The sequence below is a fragment of the Oculina patagonica genome, chromosome 3, assembly GCF_052425735.1.
Source record: "Oculina patagonica isolate OP01 chromosome 3, crgOcupat, whole genome shotgun sequence".
In the NCBI taxonomy this organism is placed as follows: domain Eukaryota; kingdom Metazoa; phylum Cnidaria; class Anthozoa; order Scleractinia; family Oculinidae; genus Oculina; species Oculina patagonica.
This window is the reverse complement of record NC_135760.1, coordinates 23,903,977-23,926,057: the sequence shown is the minus strand read 5'-3', so window position 1 is coordinate 23,926,057 and position 22,081 is coordinate 23,903,977. Positions and strand designations below refer to the sequence as shown.

Below are 22,081 nucleotides of genomic sequence, written 5' to 3'. Positions count from 1 at the left end.
TTTTGCACTAAGTCACGAAAATTTGCATTTCATTTGCTCGTAATTTTTTTTTGCATTTTATGTTGATATTACTGGTAGTTTTTTATCCGCTTTGGCTTAATTGAAACAGTGTGCAGCTGTGAGAGGACTGATGTTACCAGTTGTTTCATTGGAGATTTATATATAGCATCTGGTGGGTTTTTCGTTGGCCCTCCAACTTTCGTTTTTGACACGTTTAGGCACATAAAAGGCTTTTATCTGGTCTGTGTGAGTGATTTTACAAAGAAGCTGTGATCAAATGGCCTCTGCCGATTGTTGCTGTGCTATGTGGCAGTCCCCAATTCAGGGAGCACTGAGACCGGCCATGTGGATACCTGGAATAAGAAATCTACATAGCGCAAAAGAAACGTGAGTAGCTTGCTTAAATTTATTTGTTGAATGAAATTTTTAACTTTGCCAGTTGTCGAGTGTATATATATTTTTTAAATCTAGCTTCAAAAGAAAGATTTCAGACCGAATCTAGACATAGCATGACCATTCTTATCGCTTTATAAATGATGTATCTTTGGATAACTTTTGCAAGCACGCACTTTGATAATTTAATATTTTAGTACGCCTTTCAACCTATTTGGTATATTGCCAATGTATTACGGCTTTGTCATTGTACTGTCAGCTGGTAATGAGTTTATAGACCTTTATACACGAGTCCAAACAATGGATTAAATAGATTGTTGAAAGAGTTTCATGTACTTTCTGAACATTACATTTCTTTTGTTTTCCCTGTTACATAACTCAGTTATTAAAATTTTATTGAAAATTTGTAAACTATTATGTTGACTGGTAAAAATATTTTGTCGAATTTCACCTTAACAAAGTTTAAAAGTTGCGGTTTCTTATGCTAATTTGAAAACTTTATTTTGTTTTTAATTAAGTAATGTTTAATAAATGAGCAGCAGTGTTTTATCAAGTTTAAAACACGAGGCGCAGCCGAGTGTTTTAGACTTGATAAAACACGAACTGCGAATTTATTGAACGGCTTAAAAATCTTCTGATGAAGATCAACTCATTCTTGCACTAATATTTAGATTTAGGGTTATTTTGGCCTAGAAAATTGGACGAAAAGTTTAGCCGTGTCTTTATCAGATATAAAGACACTCATTAAACGTTAATTTCTTTTGTATTTTCTTTATGAATTATTAATGAGTTTTTTAAGTCTTATCTAAATATTTCTCACTAAGACATGTCTGACACAAGAATTTAGAATGTTAATTAAACATTGAATTATTGATGGTTGCTATAGTACATAATTAAAAAAGATCTCACCTCTGAGCCAAAATTTATAGAGAAATCGAGATGTAATATATTAATTGTCGACTGAAAAATATTCATTTTCTTATGCTAAATAATATCATTATTAAACAAAAATAACTTGGTCTACTTGATTTTACCTGAGTGTATAAATTATTAAATGTTTGACAAAAAGTAAACTTATAAACTTAATTGATGGTATTAATGAGGTTGTTAATAATCAACATACTGCTACCATTTTTCTTGACTTTGAGTCAAGAAATTTAAGCAGAGGGGGAGGGACTCCCATATGAAAGAGAGAGGGATGATTCTCAGAAAGGAGAATTGGTCTCCTAAAGGAGACCAATACGATCATAGCCTCCCACGCAGTTGTTCTTAGGGGCGATTGTGTTTCACTAGGAGTGAAACACGATCGCCCCTAAGAACGACTGCGTGGGATCGAGGCTAATACGGTCATGGCTCAAACTTTTTTTGACCCCTAAAAGATACCATTCTTCATGTCTGATAGGTCTTTCTAGACAGCCAAAGCTGTATGAGGGCACTTTTTATTTCTTCATGTTTTATTTCTCCTCCCAGGGAAGGGTACCACTCCTATATATGGGCCATATAGGTATGTGTTGCAGGATAGGGTATGGTTTTCAAGATTTTCGGTCCTTAAATAGGGTGTTATTTTTGCTTCTAATTTTGCCATTGTGTTCCCAGTGTGATCCTTAGATATAGGGTACTTAAATTCTATCAGCTAAAATAAACGACCAGCTAAATGAAAAATAAGGTATCTTAAAACTGAACTATCTGTTCAAGTATTATTATAGCGATTTTATAACGATCTGTGTTTTTCTGTGCATGGTTAGGTGTTATTTGGGTCATCTAATAATATAACGCTTTTCCTCCACTTGAATAGGATGTCATTTTTCGGTTTTGGGCTTTAAAAAGGGTAACAATTTTCGCTTTCTTTATCCTTAAATAGGGTCTGGGTTTAAGAACCTTCGCGGCACATCCCTATCCAAAATTTATGGGAGTAACCCCCCACCCCCCCCCCCTCCTGCCTGGGGAATTTAACAAACAGACCTTTTAAATTTTTGAAATTGAACATTGCACATGTCACATGTATGACAACTTATGTTATTTTTATCAATAGTTGGTTAATACCAGAAGCAACTCCTGAAGTGTGTTTAGAGCATGTGACATCAGCTGTAGCAATACTGAGTGAGAAAGAAAAAATGCACATCAACAAGGTGGGTACAGAACAGATTTAAAGGAATGACATTCATATAAATGCTGCTTACTAGTAAGCGAGCTTTGAGCAAGAAAGCTGGAGATAAAACTAGACTATGGCTAAATTTGATTTCTTTGATTTGTTTTTATTTTAATTCTGCTAATAATCTTGTTTTTTAGGTTCGGCCTGGTAGAAATTTTGTACAAATTTTTAGTTATACTGAATTTGAGTGGCTAGACATTGTAGAAATAGAGTTTCAGCCAGGGCCAGAAAGAGGAACACTTGCAAAGGTCAGTATAAACAAAAACTGTGAGTTCCCAGTTTTGACCCATCTTGTCACATGGGGTAAATCCAGAGCCAAAGTTTTTAAAGAAGCTAATCTGGGATTTCCACAGAGTGGAGGAGAAGGGGTCTCAAACCAAAAAACATTCTGTGGGTATGGATATTTGCTGAACATGCACCACACAATAAAAGTTTACACCATCAGTGGTGATAACTGGTAAAGGAAAAGTTTGCATTCACTAGTCTTGAAGACTAGTGGTCCATCAGGCTGGATGTAGCATGAATTGACTAGTAGTATTTGCATATTATTTTCTATTCCCCCTGGATGGGATGCTAGTCCATTATGTGTAGCTCTAGAAAATATCCATACTCCCCCCACAGAAGGGATTGGAAATTTTCTGGGGGGTTGGGGTCTCAAAGACCAAAAAATTGTAAAGAAATGTATGAAATTTAACTGGAATTTCCAGAGGGGTGGGGGGTTCTTTAAAAAATCCCTTCTGTGGGGGAGGTATGGATATTTTATGAAACTACACATTGCAAGTTACTCCCCAGCATTAAATTTGCCAGTACCCATTTATACACCTGTGTGGAGAGAGGCACTGTGAGAGTAACGTGCGTTGCCAAAGAACACAATGCAGTGATCCTGGCCAGGGCTCAAACCTCATACCCCTTTGAGCTGGAGTCCAGAGCACTAGCAATAAGGCTTTCGTAACTTGCAGTGGCAGATCTAGGGGTGGGGCAGGCCCCACCTTATTTTCAGGCCAAACCAAGGCCTGTAGAGCCGAGAAAAATAATTGTCATGGGCCGGGCCCCCCTCTTATTCCCGGACCTGAAGGTCTGGATCCTCCACTGACCTGGCAGAACATTAATTTCAGGCCTGGTCTGAGAATTAGTCATCTTGTTTTAAATAAATAATCTCCACTTGATTTCATTTCTTATTATGCTGATAAAGAGATAACTCCGACTTTCTTAATATTTTACAGGCAAGGTCATTTTCTACTGGCCTTCTTCCATTGATGATTCCATTTGCCTTTCTTCTGAACATGGTAGGAATAAACTGTCAATAATTTTAAAATAATCAGTTAAATATGTGCCAATGCCTGAAAAACCTTCTGTGAAAGGATCCCCATATTGCGTAGGGAACAGGGGGTGGGATCCCAGGAAAACTGGGCAGGAGGTGAAAGAAAAGAGGGCAGGAAGCAGGATTCCTTGGGTGTTGGGAACTGGGAGAAAACAAGTAAAATTTTGCAAAAGTTTGTTACTTTTCACAACAACAGATATATATGGGACAAAGAGGAGGGAACCCCCAAGGGGGGGGGACTCCTATATGAAACGGACGGGGATGCTCGTCTGAAATTTTAAAAATAACCCCTAAAAGAGACCAATCTGGGTGTGGCTCAACCTCTTGTTGACCCCTAAAAGATACCAAAAACTAAGAATAGAAATGTATATTTGTATATTTCTTCGTGTGTAACCCAAAACGAAACCATTATGGCTAAAAATATTGGCGTTTTGCCCGGATCCTAAGGGAGACCAGAAATCCGAAATTTACACCCCTGAGCGAGATGACGAGCATTTCCGTCATTTTCATATGCGAGTCCCCCCTCCACCCCCGGGAGGGAACCAATATGAAAAGGGGCAGGCAACAAAAGCAAAAGGTAAGGGAAGTGGGTGTAATAGGTATATGGGGTGGGAGGTTCACACCCCCCTGTCTCCCCACCATATTACAAAATGTTTCCCACTCCTCATCAGAAGCAAAAAAATTTAGGCTATGGTAGTACACTCTATTACTAAGCTTAAAATCATTTTTTTTTTAATAAATGAGGTTGATATTGTTTGATTCACCTTTATTTTTCAGATCTTTTTCTTTGCTCCTTTCTATGACAATAAGTTCAACAAGATGAGGCTGGAGAGAATTCGACAACACATGAAGCTCAACATTGAAATAGCAAAGAACGAGCCTTAAACATGTTAAAGTTATATATTTTAATATTGTAGTTTACACTTTAGGAGTTAAATTTCAAAGTTTGATGTCAGCAGCCATTGTCAAAATAGAATCAAAGATCTGGCCCAAGGTCACTGTGCTGTTCCAGAAAATACTCATACCCTTTCCATGGAAGTAATTTGGCTTGAGCCACCCAGCCTCCACCTCCAGTTTAGCTTCAAATTTTCCTTAACAACTTTGGCATTTGTTGTACCCTCCCCTCTAGAATTTCCAATGTCCTTCTTATCCCCCCCCCCCTTCTTATGGATATTTCTTGGAGCCGCACATTTACCTTTGGAAAAGCGAAGCAACTCGTTCTAAGTTATTTTAGCTCAAATTAGTAATTAGAAAATTTATGGATTAAATGTTGAACTCGGATGAAATAGCCGAGCGAATTAAAATTAGGAATTTAACGAATTTGGTCTTACTTGAGCAATTTGACCTATATGGGTTTTGGGGGAGGAGTCCACCAGTTAGAAACGTTAGTAAGTTTCGAATATAGGCGTTTGGAAATTACGACAAATTCTTTGACTATCGAGGAAGTGCCCATGAAATCTTTCTTTTTTCGTTTTGAATGCCAGCTTTAGTTTAATTGCTCCTGGGTGCCTGGCTGCTTCTCAGGAGCTTAAGGTAGTTAAGCATAACATATTATGTTATAAATGACAACAATCATAATAGTTTCCTATTCCAGGATAAAGCAGCTAGCTCCATGTGAAATCTTAATTTTACACTTCTTATAGCTTTCAGTTTCGTTTATATTATATTTAATATTAAAAATATTCTAGGGGGACTTGAGTCAAGAGTGAATGAATGTGTTGAGAGAGGCCAAGCCCACAGGCTAATGAATGTAGAGATTGGGGTGTCTCTCGTATAGTTACCAGTAAAGGTTCAATTTGAGGAACGGTACATAATAATATATACATCCCGCAGTTAATAGACTTGCTTTAGAAGACAGAGTGCAAAATAATGGAAGGCGTAAAGCTGCAAAAGCATGAGCAAGGCGGTAGGAGGCCTTCCGCCGTGGCATGAGCTAGCGTGGATCAATCTAGTTGCTCGAAGGCTGCGCTCGTTCGTAATAAAAAAACACAACAACAACAACAACAACAACAAAAAACAACAAACTGTTTTGCAGTCTATTTAGAAGACCGTAGAGTACTTCAAGAGTTAACACTCTCATGGGACTCCCACGTGACTTCTATAATTTACTTCACGGAGGTGTCCTATCACGTTAAATGCCGGGTTAAAATGGTGCTCGCTGCACTTATAATGCACGATTAAAACAGTAAAACCTGCAGGACTGTGTAGTGTGAAATGTTAATACATAAATGAAAAAGTGAAACAAGGTCCAGGTAAAACTAACTGGCGGATCCAGATCTTGAACTAAGAAGGGGCCTTTTTCAGTTGTTTTTTATGTGTGTACATGTACATCCAGAAACCTTTAGCGGGGGAGTCATTAAAAAATGCCTTTTATTAAAATTAAGGAAGGGGACGGGCCCCTCTGCTAAATCCTCCAAAGAAACTATTCATGTAGACGAATTTTCCTCTGCGACGTGAACAACGGGGTACAATGCGTTAGTAAAACTACAATTTAGAACTTTTTTTTACCGGTATGTCTGTATATATTCTGTCTATTCTGGCACTTGTCAGTCTGTTCATCCCTAGCCCTGAGTCGTAAGTTCAAAATAACTAAGGGAAGATACGTTTTTTATTAGGGGGGGGGGGGGGGGTGGGGCCGGGGTATTTTAGAATTTTTTAGCGAAAAAATTCGTGGCCCTCCCACTTCCTAGAATGTTTTGTTGCATGACCCTACACAAATACGCACATAAAAACATGTGACCCTCCCCTTTTACCAGCGATGGCCAGTTTTCTGGCCAAGCAGAAAATATCCCATTCCATCACCAGTGGCCGGAAAACCGGCCAAACAAAACAAACGATCTTTCTTTTGGAAAAACTAGGCACTACTTGGAAAAGCAAAGCTTTGAAAACAAAATGGCGGTCTGTTTCACGAACTGAAGGGTAATGAAAGCGTTGTGAAACGAAGAAGACATTTTAGGGTCTTTTTTCAAAGCATGCGTTGGCCATGTTATGATTGTTACCACTATTTATGTTTTTTTCTTGTTAAATTTTTTTCCATGCCGAAACAAAGTGTAACCCTCCCCCTCCTGTGAAAAAGCAAACAGGTTTGGCCCTCCCCAATTTGTAAAATTTTTTACTGATGACCCTCCCCTCTGAGGCCCCGACCCACCCCCCCCCCCTCCCCCAATAAAAAACGTACCTTCCCTAAAATGGTGTTTCTGTAAGTTACTTAGGGTGGGATGGTCCACAAAAAGGAGAAAGGCGCAAAATATTTAGGTTTCTAGTTTCTATGGTCCTCTGAGTTGGTTTATAATAGCGTTAAATTGGCGCCAAACCTGGGACGGCGAGCATTCCACAGTATAAAACACCGTATTACAGGGCAATTAGGTTGCCCAATTCCTGGCCTATCCTGGGTGTTTCCTTGCTTGGCCACGCGGATGTCCACGAGGAGATCTCCGAACTGTCCACGCCCCCTTCCGCCCCCTTCACTTGCTGATGAACGAGAAGAACTGGGCACCAGTTTATTTCGCCGCGCCGTTCGAACTGTTTTTCCCGCGCGCTCATCATGTTCAAATGGACATTTTCTCATTGATGGAGCTCTATTTTGTGCCAAATTGCGATCCATCTATCCCGAAATAACTCACTGTTTGTTAGGAATTAGCTAAGAGGACCTACTTTGTTTAGAAAACCTGTTGTTGAGTCGAAATTAGATGTTGAAACATGGAGACGGAAAACGGACAGTTCGCGTACACGATCAATGGCGTGAAAGTTGTTTTCCCTTGCAAAGCTTATCCGACCCAACTGTCCATGATGAACATGGTAAGACTTTAGTCAATTATTTGTCTTTCAAGATGTCGACAGCAGTAAACGCGACATTTATCTATTAACTGCACTGGTTGGTTGAAATGAAATATTGGTTACAAAATGAAACAGTCTGCGAGTACAAATCGATTATCGATTAGCGTAACTTATAAATTGGCTTCTTAGGGCCTGTTTACATGATTCCGGAATGACTTTCATTCCGGAACGAGTTCATTCCATCCCCATACATTTCTCTGTATCTGTTTACATGATACCGAGACGAAAGTCAAGTCATTCCGGAATGAGTTCGTTCCGGTTTTCATTCCGGAATGAAAGTTTCGTTCTGGAATGACATTTCATTCTGGTATCATGTAAACACAGAACGAATTTCGTTCCGAGATGAAATCGCAACTCATGAAACCGCATACGAACTCCACAGTTTGAATTCAAAGCGAGAAAACGTAATATCATTTACTGCTTAGCCCAAAGGAGCAGCTCTATGGTCAAATTACTCGTTAAAACTGCAGATACGGCCATCCATGGGCACAAAAACATGTTTGCGCGAAACATGCGCCATGTTGTTTTGATCTCGCGCGAAACATGCGCCACCTTGTTTTGATCTCGCGCGAAAACCGCGCACGTGAAAATGCCTTTGGTTGAACCGGTCGACGCTGTCATGTGAATGCAGAACGAACTTCATTCCGGAACGAGTTTCGTTCCGGAATGAAAGTCATTCCGGAATCATGTAAACAGGCCCTTAGAATTGAGGAATATTCATAACAATAAATTCCCAAGGGGTGCTTTGGGGTTGTATTGTTGTAAATGGTTTACTTCTGTTTATTACTCCTCTATCTTATATTTTATTTTTTTTCAAAAATCAGTCCTTTTACTACAAAATATCTACCAGCTTTAATTTAATTATTTGGAAAGATTTCTGTATAGCCCCATACTTGATTATGCGTACAATTTATTTCCTCACAAACGAATGGCACTTGCAAGTAGAATGGGACCCACAAAATTGTATTCATAATTGAATATGGTGATATACCGAAATTATGCCGATTACTTGCACAAAATCCCAGTCAATAATTAACTTGGTGTTAACAAGCGATCAACATAATTCAATCATACATGCTAACCTAAAGCAGTAAATCTGTGAACTATAAAATCCGTTTATATGTTATGAGAATTGAACAGTTTTCTAAGAGCAAGCTTGCGAAAAACTCTGAAATAAATGAGGTATATTCTCATTTATGCCTGCATTGTGTGTATTGAAACCCATCACCGATAGGTGAGCACATGGAATCAGTGAAAATACCTACCAACCCAAATATCAATTCACCAAATCAAAATACTTACTCCTAAGAAGGAGGAGCGAGCAGTGAAAGCAAAAAAAACACATGGCAAAAATGAAGCCAAACAACGAGCATGCTGCTGGAACATAGAGCATGTGATGACTGAGTCGTTGTTCCAGAAAATATCCATACCCCAACTTTGGAAGGGTTTTTGGTTTGAATCCCCCACCCCAAGTCCCATACTTTCCTTCGAGACCCCACACCCACTCGGAATTTCCAATGACCTTCCATGGTATGGATATTTTCTAGAATTGCACAATGCTATTTTGTCACATGAAAATAAACATAGTAGATATTTATGAATACCTATAACTAAAATTATGTTCTTGTTGGTCTTGGCTTACCATCTTCAGAAGGGTGGCAGGGAGGTGAAAGTTATTACTTTTAATATTACCATATATCTTTTTTCAATTTTTCACTTTTCTTATTATTTTCTATGCATTTTGCTGTTGTGTCACTTCACAGATTATTAAGGGCATTGAAAGGCAACAAAATTCTCTGCTAGAGAGTCCCACAGGAAGTGGAAAAAGTCTGGCCTTGCTGTGTTCTTGTTTGGCTTGGCAAGCTGCAGAATATGGTATGTGCCAACCTTTAAATAAAAAATGACTCAAATTTTCAAATACACACACAATAATTTAATATTGACTGGGAAGACTGTTGGTTGAGTCTCAGTATTGGCCAATCATATGAACTACGGTACAAAAAGCAGCCATATTTATTAACTATTTACCGAAGTGGAGGTGGCTAGTGGTGGATAATTAACCGAGCCGCGTAGCGGCAAGTTAAAAATCCACCACTAGCCACTGACACTGAGGTGAATAGTTCCTTTAGTATATACTAAAACAGTGAGATTATTTCGCCCGAAAGAAATAGTGAAAAGTTAATAGTAAAAGTCCGTAGTAGCGGGAGTTATTTTCAGTTATTCTTATTCGCTAGGACTTGAACTCCTGTCGGTAATAGCGGGTTATTCGTAATAGCGAGGTGTCCCCAAGGTGGGAGTTGACTGCAATTGGTCCATACAATATTATTATTTGATTCTTGGTCGTACAATACAGCTATTTGGTCTGTAGGACAGATTTTGTGGGTGTTTTTGAGAGTGATTTAATATTTTTCCCGTTTTCTTTACAAACAGATAAGAAGGCAAAGCTTGAAGAACAAATGAATGGTAAGTTAAACTTCATTGCCAGTAGTTAGAAAGGCACATTTAGATATGGTGAAGCAATGCATGTGGATATGATGGGGCCACACATGACTGGACATGTATAGTTTTGGATGCTAAATCATTTAATTTTTTTTAAATTATTTTACAGCTGAGGCATATGACGATGGATGCTGCAGCAAAACATGTGCTGATGAAGAGAAACCTCTTCCAACAGGTGTAGTGAAATTAAACATGTTTACAGTGTTGTGCACCTAATAATGAAATATAATATTTAAATTTATGTTTAAGAAGTCTCAAGATTGATCAGTATCCAATTTCAACTCATGATCTCATGATATTGATGCATAATAATGAAGAAAGGCAGTAAGAATAAAGGAATTGATCCCTGTTATTATTGGGACAAATCCTTCAAACTCGTAGAATACTAACCAAAATGTTTTACTGAAGTCCAGAAAGTAATCTGTTTTTGACTGTGGGGGGTTGAGGCCTTTCTACAGACTTAACAGTAAGCGTGCTTTTGATAACCACTCCTAACAGAATCTATAACCAGGCTAGGTTCCAGATAAGTATTCAGGGTCAGATGTCAGCAAGAAATTCCAACAAGTCAAATTCCCACTGCTCTGACTAAATCATAAGAAATTTTCCATTAATTGTCAAGTTAGTTAGTTGACCTTGGTGGGTTTCTGACTTGTGACCCTTGCCCTTACTTGGAATACTGTACAGTCAACTCTCGCCTTGCGGACACCCCGCTATTGCGGACACTTGCTATTACCGACAAAACTCAGATCCCCGGCGAAAGAGCTTTGACTGGAAATGACTCCCGCTATTACGGTCTTAACGGACACTTAATAACGCGTCAAGCGTGTCTGCTAAAACAAGAGTTGACTGTATAACTTATTAACATAATTTTTTTTCTCTGTTGGTTCCTCAGATCCAGCAAATGCTGTCAAAAGTGATTATTTTAATCAGAATAATACCAGCCATCCAGAAAGAAGTGGTATTGATACACCACTGAAAACAGAAGCAGTAGCCACTCCAGTGCAGATGCCAGGTTTGTTAAAAATAGATACAGCCTGCTGAGAAAAAGAAACCACTTCTCTTTGGACACCTTTGAACCTCAGCTTGCACCCAAACCAGAGGCTGAGATGTTTAACGCCTAAGAAAAAACAATTCAATATTGGTAACTTAAAAGTTGGGACACACTAGGCGACAAGTCGCTGCAACATGTCGCGGGGTCAAGTTGCTTCAATATGTTGCCTCGTGTGACATGGTGCATTTTTGCGATAATCTTTGTCGCTGCAACAGAATTTTGTCACAGTTTGAATTTGTGCGACTGATCGCAGTGACAAAATGAGCGAAAGCAGCGTTGTCCCAGCGTGTGCTTACATCTGTGCCAAGTTGCTGTGACAAAATTTAACCAATGAGAGAGCGTCATGTATTTTTTGCCATATTGAATTGGAAAACTAGTTCACTTTCCCACTCTTCCAAATTCACTGTGTGTCTACCGAACAAGCGCCTTGTTGCAGCGACTTGTTTTGAAGCGCTAAACACGGAGGGACTTGTCGCAGAGACCTGTCGCTGCGACTTGTCGCCTAGTCTGTTCCGACCTTAATACTACTACAAAGAACTTTCCATGTACTATAATTGTTGATTAGTTATATAAAGGTAAGGACCCATCAGAAAACCTTGTGCTAAAGCCATCAGCATGGAATTGATTTGCCTCAATCTAAAACACCTAGATTCAGTTTAGGTGCATAACGAGTATTTTCTTTATTAAGATCCCAATAATCTGCAGCATTATCTACTTTAAATCATTTTCATGAAGCTGTTTTGCAGTTCAAGCTTCTTTAAAATATCGCTAGCAATTCAATGAAAGGTCGGTGCTGAAAACAAGCAGAAACATCATTTTTGACGGGTGTACTCTGAGTACATTAGTATTAATGATTCATTTTTACGAAAACTGGTTATCTGAATCTTTTTCTTGCAGAGCTAAATGAATCACTTGCCAGCAGAGGCAATGAGTCTGAGAGCCCAACTGATGATGATTTCCAGCCAGCAAAGAAACGTTTCAGAACTCCAGGAAATCAGGTAAACTACAAACACAACAGGATGAAGGGTGTATGGCTTAAAACAAAACAAAAAAATCAGAACTTTTTGTGATCCATTTGACAAATGGATCACTTTCTGCTTAACAAAAACAGTTTCAAATGATTTTTGTTTTTCTTTGCTTCAGTATGGTAATGAAATTTTTTGGAGACAAAGAAAAATTAAAAAACAAACTGCTATAATAAAATTTAAACCAAATACAAGTGAACATAATTAAATCGGCAGAAGTAGGTGCAGGCAGCAAGATCTTTGAAACTGTGCAGTGTAATAACCTTCAAATTTTTGAATTCTTATAACGTTTTTCATTACTGCTAATTATGGTTTAATCCAAATAATGGCAGATTCAAACCAGGTGACGGTACGTAATCCTGAAAAAAAAAAAAAAACTGTTGCTAGTGACCAACATCTGGACAACCTGACTGGAAGTAATTTCCGGAGTTTAAAGTATATTCTGCTTAATATTATTATCTCTATTCATGCTTTTCCATGATGATGACTAGACAAGCAATAATAATAATAGACTCACCCTTGCAATAAACGTTGATTTTAATTAACAGGCATTGTCATCTTCTAAAAAGAGACGTGTCCAGACACCCTTTGGAACCTCAGTTGAAGATGAAGCAGACTGTGAGCCTCCAGAATGGACCATGGAGCTGAAAGCAGACAGAGCAGGGGAGAACAGTTCTCCAGGTGCAATGGACAAGAAAGACAAGTTATCTCCTGATAACAGTGGCAAGAGTGATGACAAATCAGAAAAGTTGAAGTAAGTTTTCATGAGAGGAAAGTGGCTTTGGCTTGTGTTTTCACAGCATGCATTTATCCCTGTAATGATGTCCTTTTGGATCAGTGCAAGTACATGTAATCCAAAGCTACCTCATTAATACAACAACTCTCAGGGCTTTCAATAAGGCTGGGGTCGGGGGGGGGGGGGGGGCGGTATTCAAAACCCTGAACTCTGTTACTTATGACCACATTTTTATGGCCTGTGAGTGGTCATTATTATAAATAATGGGTTTGTACTGTACACAGGAATTAGCTTAGTTGAGTTTTCCCAAGAATAATAATATTTCTCTTTATTTGCAGGGTTCCAAAGATTTTCTTTGGAACTAGAACACACAAGCAAATAGCACAGATTTCAAGGGAACTAAGGAAGACTGCTTACCACAGAGCAAGGTATGAATTTACTTGTACAGTGTATTTGTATTTTGTATTTTTAATTTCTCCATTCCACACAAATAACAAACAATATATATATAAGAAACAATAACCTCCATTTGGTGCAAAAATGTGCACTCAGATATGTCCCTGGACATGATCTGTTCATTTACTTATTTGTTTGTTATCGCTTCCTTCCTAATTTAAAGTTCTTCTATTTTTAGGATGACCATTCTTTCCAGTCGAGAGCACTCCTGTGTGCATCCAATAGTTTCAAAAGGAAAGAACAAGAATGAGGAATGTAAAAAGTTACTGGATGGTTCAGCGGTTTGTAGAAATTTGTTATTTAACTAGGTTTAACAATATCAAGAAGCTGGAAATCGTCTGAATTGGACAGTGGTATCAGAACTACTTCATTTGGACATGTTGTGGTGTGGTGGTTTTTTCCTCAGTGCCTTTCTCCTCAGGGCAAGATGAAAAACTAAAAATAAAATTGCCCTATACATCGGTTTAAATACTAGCCTGGGGCTGCGAGTAGCTAGCCCAAAATTTAATAGTCTTTTTGTCCCAGCCACTCTACCCACCTTTTAAAGTTTATGAGAACAAAAGAGCAACAAACACTGCTCACCTGTCTGGGCACTTTAGCTACCTGATCACACTTTTGTTATAGTGTGCTTCTGTGTAAAAACATTGTTTTGCTAGCACCAATGGTGTAAAATGCTTCAGAAAGGTTGCATTGTCAGTCATTATTACATAAACTGCATTCTAATAATATTACGTTCTTTCTGTTGTTTAGGGCACAACCTGCAGGTTTTATCAGAAAGTTCACACTATCAGGACCCAGACCAGCCTTAGATACCATGGTCTCTCTACTGCCTGGGATATTGAAGACTTGGTCACTCTTGGAGGTCAAATCAAGGTATCCACAAAAGAGGACTGGCAGAGTTAATAGCCATTACTTGAAATAGAGTGGTTTTCAATTACCGGTATTTAGTGTCACAGAACTAACTAATCAATCTGGCCAATCACAAAGAACAGAAACAATCCAGTGATGCAATCAAAACTCAAAGGGAATACTTATAGCTGGTTAGAAGTGCGTGCGCAATGAGTCTTGATGTGTTTCGTTTTGTCTTCTGAATGGATGAGAAAGTAGATCAAATTTTTCACACCCATCAATTAGTTTACATAGTATTGCAAAACCAAAGAAAATGCGAATTATTTTAATCACTCAATGGAAAACCGCTCTACCGTTTCAGAGTACAGCAAGAATCACTCAAAAAAACTTTCCAAGGATCTATTCTAAGAAGCAACCCAGGGGATGACTGTTGTCAAAAATTGACAAGTTGTTTCAAAATCTGGCAAATTGTAGCATAGGGCTAGCCAAGATATGTAGATCTACAGTATCCTAGAAGAATATGAAATGTGGCTACCATCTAAGCATGTTTTGAATTATGTTGAGTCCTACCCAACTGTTTTGCTTAATCGTTTTGTCATTCACTAGAATCACTGTAAGTACCTTTTTAAGCCAAGTTGTAATGATTTTGTTGTGTGAAATGTTTTGATGTGCTCTTGTGCTCAATTTATTTTAATTATTTTTTACTTACAAAAAAATGCTCTTTGCCATTCTAAGAACACAATAACATGGTTCTGCTTTGTGATCTAGGCCTGCCCATATTATGCAGCAAGGGAGTTAATGAAGGAAGCTGACATTATTTTCTGTCCTTATAACTACCTTATCGATCCTAAAATCAGAATGCAGGTAGGGCTCAAAAGTCTCTTACTGTTTGCATCTTAGTATTCCATTGGAAGTTTTAGTCACTGCCCTGGATAAATGAGGGCAAATGGAAAAAACAGTCAGGTCATTTTGGGAATATAATCCAGAGCTGAACTGAACTGAAATTTTATTGACCCTCGGTGTTAGGCCTCAGCAAGTAATGCTAATGAAACCGAGCATTTCACAGTATACAGCACAATGTGCAAAGACCAGACCACAACATCGGAAACTCCATGCCTTACTCTTTACGATAAGTGTGTGGGTTCTTTTTCGTCTCCTTCTGACCATAACACTGAAGATGAAGGAGACGGGGCCTACAGTTTATCGTCCTTATCTGAGAAGACTAGAATATCTAACCATTTGCGGATGTCATTGCAAAGGCAACATATGCCCCTCAGTTACTTTAAGACCCTGAGCACTTGTTGTTCTGGTCTGGGAATCGAACCCAAGACCTCCCACACGGTAGTCCAGGGCTCTAAATGAGCTACCGGTAACTGGTAATGCTAATGAAACCGAGCATGAGCTAACCGGTAGAAGGTTTAGCTTGTCTACCAATTTAAACAACTGCACCTCAGGCCAATGTTTGAGAATAATGTAGCTCAGAAGCTGCTCAGAAGGCTCTTTTCTTTTTTCTTTTTTCATATTATATCCAATCCCTTTTGAATTGGATCATAACAAGGTATTGATAGTGTAAGTTTCACAGTTTTAGGGATGGAAATTAGCTCTCGCCTCTTCACCCAGCAGATTGGACATTAGTTTTTTTGGCATATGCTTTAAGGAAACTTGCTCAGATGGCAAATGTTTCCTTTTAAGTAGGATTCTGAACAGTTTAAGACATTTTAGATCTGATCTGTGTGGGGTTTTTTCCAGATGGATATTAACCTCAAAGACCAGATTATAGTTCTAGATGAGGCACACAATGTAGAGGACTCAGCAAGAGATGCAGCCAGCCTTTCTTTGACAGCTGTGGACTTACAGAACACTTTAGATGACCTAGACAGACTAGGTAAATAAATAAATAATAAATTATAATTGTAGGTACAGTTGGATTTGTAAATTTGTGAGGAATGGTATAGGACTGCAGAAAAATTTACAGTTACACCATAACATTCTTAAGAAAAGAACCCCTCCCCATAAGCAAGGCGATGAAGGCCCCCCCCAACCTTAAAGTTATAGCTCTAAATAACGTTTTCACTTATTAGCAATCTCTTTTAGAGCTTGTTTAGAATTTTATGTTGTTAAAGTGTTATGGTCAGAGATCTGTAATGTTTGTTTAATAGCTGTGGGACTTGTTTTGGGTTTTATATTGTTTAGTTTAGAGAGTTCTACCCTGTGATATTCTTGTATTCCCCACCTCCACTGTAGTTTCAAGCCCCAGGGCTGCCAATAATTTTTTTCAGTTGAAAGGACATATGTCCTACTAAGCCACCATCTTGGTCAGACAAAACAAAATTGTGGTTGGACAGATTTGTATTCATCGTTGCCATAAAATAAACTTCAGTAATTTCTTGACATTCTCTGTCTTTGTTATTTTATCTAATTCTTTTATCGCTTCAACGAAAGAACTTTTCGAAGCATGCCATAAAATGATTTACGATGTCCAACCAGACTTGGGATTTCGTCGGACATGAGAAAATTTAGGTCGGCCAATGTCTGATGACCAATAGTTATTTGCTGCCCTGAAGCCCTGATAAAGGTATTGCAATCATACCATGTCATACATGATGTTTACCCTTGCCTCTTTAGCTGTTAGCTTTCTAATATGTTCATAAGTGGGTAGTTGACAGTGCTAGAGGTAATCTGCAATGGACTACAATTCCATTGAGGGAAGTACCGTAAACACCCGCGTATAAGCCGCACCCGCAGATAAGCCGCACCCCGAGTTTAACAACTCAAATGTTGGAAAAAAAGTTTTTTGAAAGTAAATCAAAGAAAATCCAAAGTCGAGTCAAAAATCCAAAGTTGAGTCTTTAGGAAGTCTTCTTCATCGAACGTAAACTCAATGAACATTGAAACAGAAAATACTTCAGTCTTACCCACAATTTGAGCTCTTTAATATAATGAAAACCAACTTTGACATATTATGGGTGATCTTTTTCTGGCATTTGTTGACAGGTATTTCTTCATTCAACGCAGTTTTTCCATAGATTTTTGTGTCACAACAACAAGAACTTGCGTTTGCCGAACGTTCGTAGCTTAGTAACCAGGCATTTGATCGGACGCGAAATATGGGACTAGGGCGAGAACGTAAAGCAAAACAAGATGGCGATGGAGGCGTTCGGGTTTCGTGGCTATCATATCGACAAATTAAAGAGATTTGGGAGCCATCTATTGGAGATAAACTTGTTGCATAAAGAGAGTTTCGTAATCAGTTCGACAAATTTTCCATCAAAGTGCAAAATGAGAAAGAAACAATTGGCCATCTTACTCGTGAATACTCGTGGTATTTTCTCGCTCGTAAAAGTATCAATATTACTGTTAAAGTTATAGGCCATTGTCGACACTGCAAACAGTATAGGAGCTGTCAAACTTGCAAAAGCAATGACCGGTACTCTCTTGTAGTTTTATGTTATATTTATTTACATAATTTTCCATAAATTAGCATCAGTTAACGAAAATTTACGGCACCTTTTCCGAATGTTCCCGCAGATAAGCCGCACCCCCGCTTTCGAGCGAAAATTTTTGGAAAAAAGGTGCGGCTTATCTGCGGGTTTTTACGGTAGTCACACTGCACTTAGTGTCTTGTATTATTGTAACACTTTGCTTCTGTCTGCTACATTTGAAATCACACTAAATTGTTATTCTAACCTTTTGGTACCTTTGTTTAACTCTCTAGTGCAATTCAAGGTTTTAACAGATCACCACAAATCTTTACATTTAATGGTAAATATACCAGCCTTTTCTTTATCCACGAAATTAAAAAAAAAATGTAATAAAATCTCTGTAGATATGGCCTTCTATCAGGTTCAAACCTATATTTATAACTCCCTTTGTCATTTTGCTCCCAATACAGGGAACCCACAAACTACATGATTGTTGTCTGTATATGTGTTAGAATAGAATTAATCCCACATACCGTTTTTACTCGAATAAGCGTCGCGGCACTTATTAAATTTTTCGCACCTCAAGTGCAGCACTTATTCGAGGAATAAGTGCTGCATTGGGACTGCGGTGCTTTTTCAGGGGAAGCGCTTACTGACTTTTTTGCCCCAAATGTGGCGCTTATTCGAGGGTGGCGCTTATTTGGGGGTGGCGCTTATTCGAGTAAATACGGTAGTCTTAACGTGATGTTGAAGTGTTGTATCAAGGCCATTTCTTCAGGGTAATCTTTCAACCACATTTGCTAGAGTGCATAGGATACTGCACTAAAATAACATAGTTTATTCTTTACTTCTAACCCTTCATTGACAAACTTACATGATCATGATAATGACAGTCAGGAAAGATATTTTGGCATACATCATGATTTAAGCGAAATTCATCTTACTGAAACTACTGTTAAGCAGTAGCAAGAATCTGGATCCTGACTAGTTCAAATTTGTTTTGGCATTAAAGGTTGGGAGCTTTTTACGGTGGATACATGAAAGTTCTGCTCATTTGAAAGAGCGAAGCTTTGAACAATCCTCTAAAGTCTGGTCTGGAATGGAAATTGTAGGAGCTATGGAGAAACAAGGAATCACACCAGGAACGTTCTACATTTATTATGTATGTAACTTTGCAATTTTTAATATGAATTCATGAAAAAATTGTTTATTGCAGTTTTCAAAAACATGCAAACTCTGAAGTTCAAAACCAAACTAACAATTGCGTTTTTGCTGCCGCCAATCATAAATTTTATGGCAATAACCAACAAACCTTAAAGAACAGAAACAAACAAAGTGGATCAAAATCTATCAATCACTACTGACAGATGTGACCTTTTGACCCAGTTGAAGTGAACATATCTGTCTTCCAAGAGGTCCGTTAAGATGATTGATGACAACAAAAAGTGTAAACCTCTGGTTAAAGTTTGAATTTCGGAGTTTGCATGTTACTGAAAGCCACAATTACATGCATCTATCACTTGTTAAATTCCTTTTGTCTTATTTAGAACAGTTGGTTTCTTTTTTAGTATGGACGATTTTTGGATCAAATCAGGTTAATTTTACATGTATCTTTTTCAGTTACATGTAACATGTAACTAAAAAAGTGGGTGGTTGTGGAATCAAGTTGAATTGTTTATATGGGACTTATTGATTATAGTGAAATTTGTTAACCAGTAAGCTCTTGAAATTTTTTGATTGTAAAGGAAATGATTCTGATTGCAGGAGACAAAATAATAATACTTATTAGTAGAAACTCAGCTGTGTTCTATTGGAAATCCGCAAATCTGATTGGTTCTCCCACTGTTTTCTATTCGCCGATAGAAAACAGTCGCGTGCGCGTAGCTCTTTAAGCGGTAAATTTTCTTGATTTTTGTCTTCAAAGTGCACACAATATTAGGTTTTGGACTGCAATCCTTTAGAGTTTCTACTAAAACAATTAGACTACTCGCCCTCGTTTTCTATGAGCGATAGTCAACTCGGCTGCGCCTCGTTGACTATTCGCTCATAGAAAACTCGGGCTCGTAGTCTAATTGTTAATTACTGTTACACTTGGTCTTTAAGTTTTTTAAGTTCTTTTTCTTTACTGAACAGGAGCATTTTCAGCATGTAATGACAGCCATGAAGGATCCAACCAGGTAACTTAAAAAAGATGTTAATCAATCAGTGACATGAGCTCATTAGAATTTTCTTTTAACCCAGGAGTGAGCTTCTGAACCTGTAGGCAAAAGTAGATTCTCATAAAGTTTGTTATGGTACTGTAAAGTGCTGGCTATAATCCTTGCGTTTCTACTACTTGGTAAGGGGTTTTGGGTGGGCAAATAACTGGGCCAGGACCTTACATCTGAAGGGCGTAATAAGGGGCATAAAAAAACTGTTTGTAAATGAGCAGATGATAAATGAGTGATGTACTTTACCGGTAATTGAAGGTTAAGTCCTGCACTCTACTTGCAAACATAGCGTTGCCTATTTCTGTTTGAAGTGCAATGTTCTGTGAGGAAGTTTATAACTAAAGCTGATATAGACAAGTTGGATGAGGCGAGGGCTTCTATCCAAGGGGCTTTTAACTGGAATATTATTTTTTTTCGTTAGCAGTCAGATGGGAATATAGGTTGGAGTGGGGGGGGGGGTTTAGTTTGTAACGTACGTTTTTCACGTTACATGAATATCACTTTTTGTCAAGCAAATCAAATTATTCATGATGGTTTATTTTTCTTTTGCAGATCAAGTGACATACCTTCTTTAACATCTCATAGTCTTTCTCTTCTGGAGGGAATATTTCTGATTGGCAGATTTATGATGGGGAACGATATGCAATACATTTCAGATTACAGGTACATAAACCTTTTTGGCTTAATATATATGCTTTTCCTTTGCTATGGAAGAGAGTTGGTCAAAAAAAAAAATAAATTGTAAATTTACAACGTTTCAGATGTGCCATATTGAAAACATCGGTTATGGTCCGAGATGTAGTCCTGGTAAGTTAAAATTTGTTTCAAAGTCAACCTCTTTACAGAGCTGCATACGTCACTTTTGTCAATTGACAAAGGTTTTGAGAAATTTTGATATCTTTCTGATGACTTCTGTTTCAACTGGCCAATCAAAACACCTAACAAGGATTTCTCCCATTTCTTTACATGTAAATAAAGCCTGGAGGATGGAGAAGGGCTAATGGAGGTGAAAATAAAATTTGTTGTTTAAAATTTTCCACTATTGTAGTTTTTAACCAATCCATTCTGCATTCCTATTACCTTTATCAAGGCAGGTCTCCGAGCCACGAGGCCCATACAGCCGGAGCTTATCCCGGTTTCAGTAGCATTAAGCGACTAGGAGTATTGCTACTCCCCCCTGGATGGGATGCTAGTCCATCGCAGGGTTACCCCCCGGCAGTAAATTTGCCGGTACCCATTTACACTGTATACACCTGGGTGGAGAGAGGCACTGTGAGAGTATGTACTTATTGACTGAGTGGGAGGGCCGGACGGGAAAATATTTGGCTCGAGGTCCGTGCGTCCTGACTGAGAGCCAAATATTTTCCCGTCCGGCCCGACCTAACTCAGTCAATAAGCATTTTATCATATGACCAATAATTTTTTTTTTTTGTTTTTCTTTCGTGGATGCAGACGCGGCGGCCCGTTTTGCGCGCATTTTGAAAAGCCAATGGTAGCTCGTAATTTGTTGGGAAGCCAGTAAAGTGCATTTGAACTGCGATGTGCGTACACAGTTTTTTAACTTCTGTTAAAATTGTCAACCAAATCGCCGAGTTTTAGCTCCATCCCAAGAAGATTTAAATCCAACTAAATTCCTCGTACATGATTGCAGTTAGTAGAAATTTCAAAAGAAACGTTTCAGAGTTATGAAGGACTACAACAAAGAATTTGCACGGCGTTTCGGCTAGTCGTGCTCATCTCAGCGAAGACTGAATTTATCCTGATTGAACAACTTAGCGACGTCTCTTCTGAGCCGAAATTCACAATTGGTTTGAACGAGAGGGTTAATTAATTTTCCAACAAGAAGGACTTTGGATGTAAAAAAACAACATTAGATCTTAATCTATGAAACTACACAAAGACTTGGAAAGGAATTGTACGGATTATACTGGCAGTTCAGGATTTTGCTTCGCTCCGTTTCCCTTCGACCGGCTTCAAGTTGTTTTGTTTACCATGGATCGGAGTATCCATGAACGTCTGTTGTTGCTGCTTAGTCCTTGAATTCGTTAGTTCCTCGACGATGTTGAGCTCTGCATTACAGTTGATGTCCAAATTGTGCTTAAATTGCTTCGTGAAAACAAGCGGGACACT

At 38.4% G+C, this 22,081-nt stretch overlaps 2 protein-coding genes across 2 annotated transcripts in view; both read left to right on the top strand.

The window, feature by feature from the left end:
• The first annotated feature begins 2 nt into the window (after positions 1-2).
• On the top strand, positions 3-6,061 carry LOC144647130 (uncharacterized). The gene is made up of 5 exons (XM_078506886.1): positions 3-387; positions 2,426-2,522; positions 2,683-2,793; positions 3,769-3,831; positions 4,644-6,061. Exons 1-5 carry the CDS (start codon positions 278-280, stop codon positions 4,749-4,751), a joined length of 489 nt encoding a protein of 162 aa, XP_078363012.1. The 5' UTR covers positions 3-277; the 3' UTR covers positions 4,752-6,061.
• Positions 6,062-7,389: 1,328 nt separating this feature from the next.
• Positions 7,390-22,081, top strand: part of LOC144647561 (Fanconi anemia group J protein-like) — a 37,225-nt gene continuing 22,533 nt past the window's right edge. The window contains exons 1-18 of the mRNA XM_078507354.1: positions 7,390-7,664; positions 9,467-9,578; positions 10,134-10,166; positions 10,312-10,377; positions 11,095-11,214; positions 12,151-12,251; positions 12,827-13,032; positions 13,353-13,442; positions 13,649-13,751; positions 14,221-14,343; positions 15,088-15,183; positions 16,069-16,204; positions 18,035-18,081; positions 18,754-18,903; positions 19,875-19,918; positions 20,504-20,614; positions 20,713-20,758; positions 20,930-20,957. Coding sequence (XP_078363480.1) covers positions 7,566-7,664; positions 9,467-9,578; positions 10,134-10,166; positions 10,312-10,377; positions 11,095-11,214; positions 12,151-12,251; positions 12,827-13,032; positions 13,353-13,442; positions 13,649-13,751; positions 14,221-14,343; positions 15,088-15,183; positions 16,069-16,204; positions 18,035-18,081; positions 18,754-18,903; positions 19,875-19,918; positions 20,504-20,614; positions 20,713-20,758; positions 20,930-20,957 — 1,711 coding nt within the window. The 5' untranslated portion in view covers positions 7,390-7,565. The remainder of the gene's footprint in view (positions 7,665-9,466; positions 9,579-10,133; positions 10,167-10,311; positions 10,378-11,094; positions 11,215-12,150; positions 12,252-12,826; positions 13,033-13,352; positions 13,443-13,648; positions 13,752-14,220; positions 14,344-15,087; positions 15,184-16,068; positions 16,205-18,034; positions 18,082-18,753; positions 18,904-19,874; positions 19,919-20,503; positions 20,615-20,712; positions 20,759-20,929; positions 20,958-22,081) is intronic.

Bases quoted from the DNA above. Each gene is read 5' to 3' on its own strand.
- LOC144647130 (XM_078506886.1), top strand. From the start codon at position 278: ATGGCCTCTGCCGATTGTTGCTGTGCTATGTGGCAGTCCCCAATTCAG. The intron at 388-2,425 runs GTGAGTAGCTTG...TTTTATCAATAG, and splicing joins CTACATAGCGCAAAAGAAAC to TTGGTTAATACCAGAAGCAA. The intron at 2,794-3,768 runs GTCAGTATAAAC...AATATTTTACAG, and splicing joins AAAGAGGAACACTTGCAAAG to GCAAGGTCATTTTCTACTGG.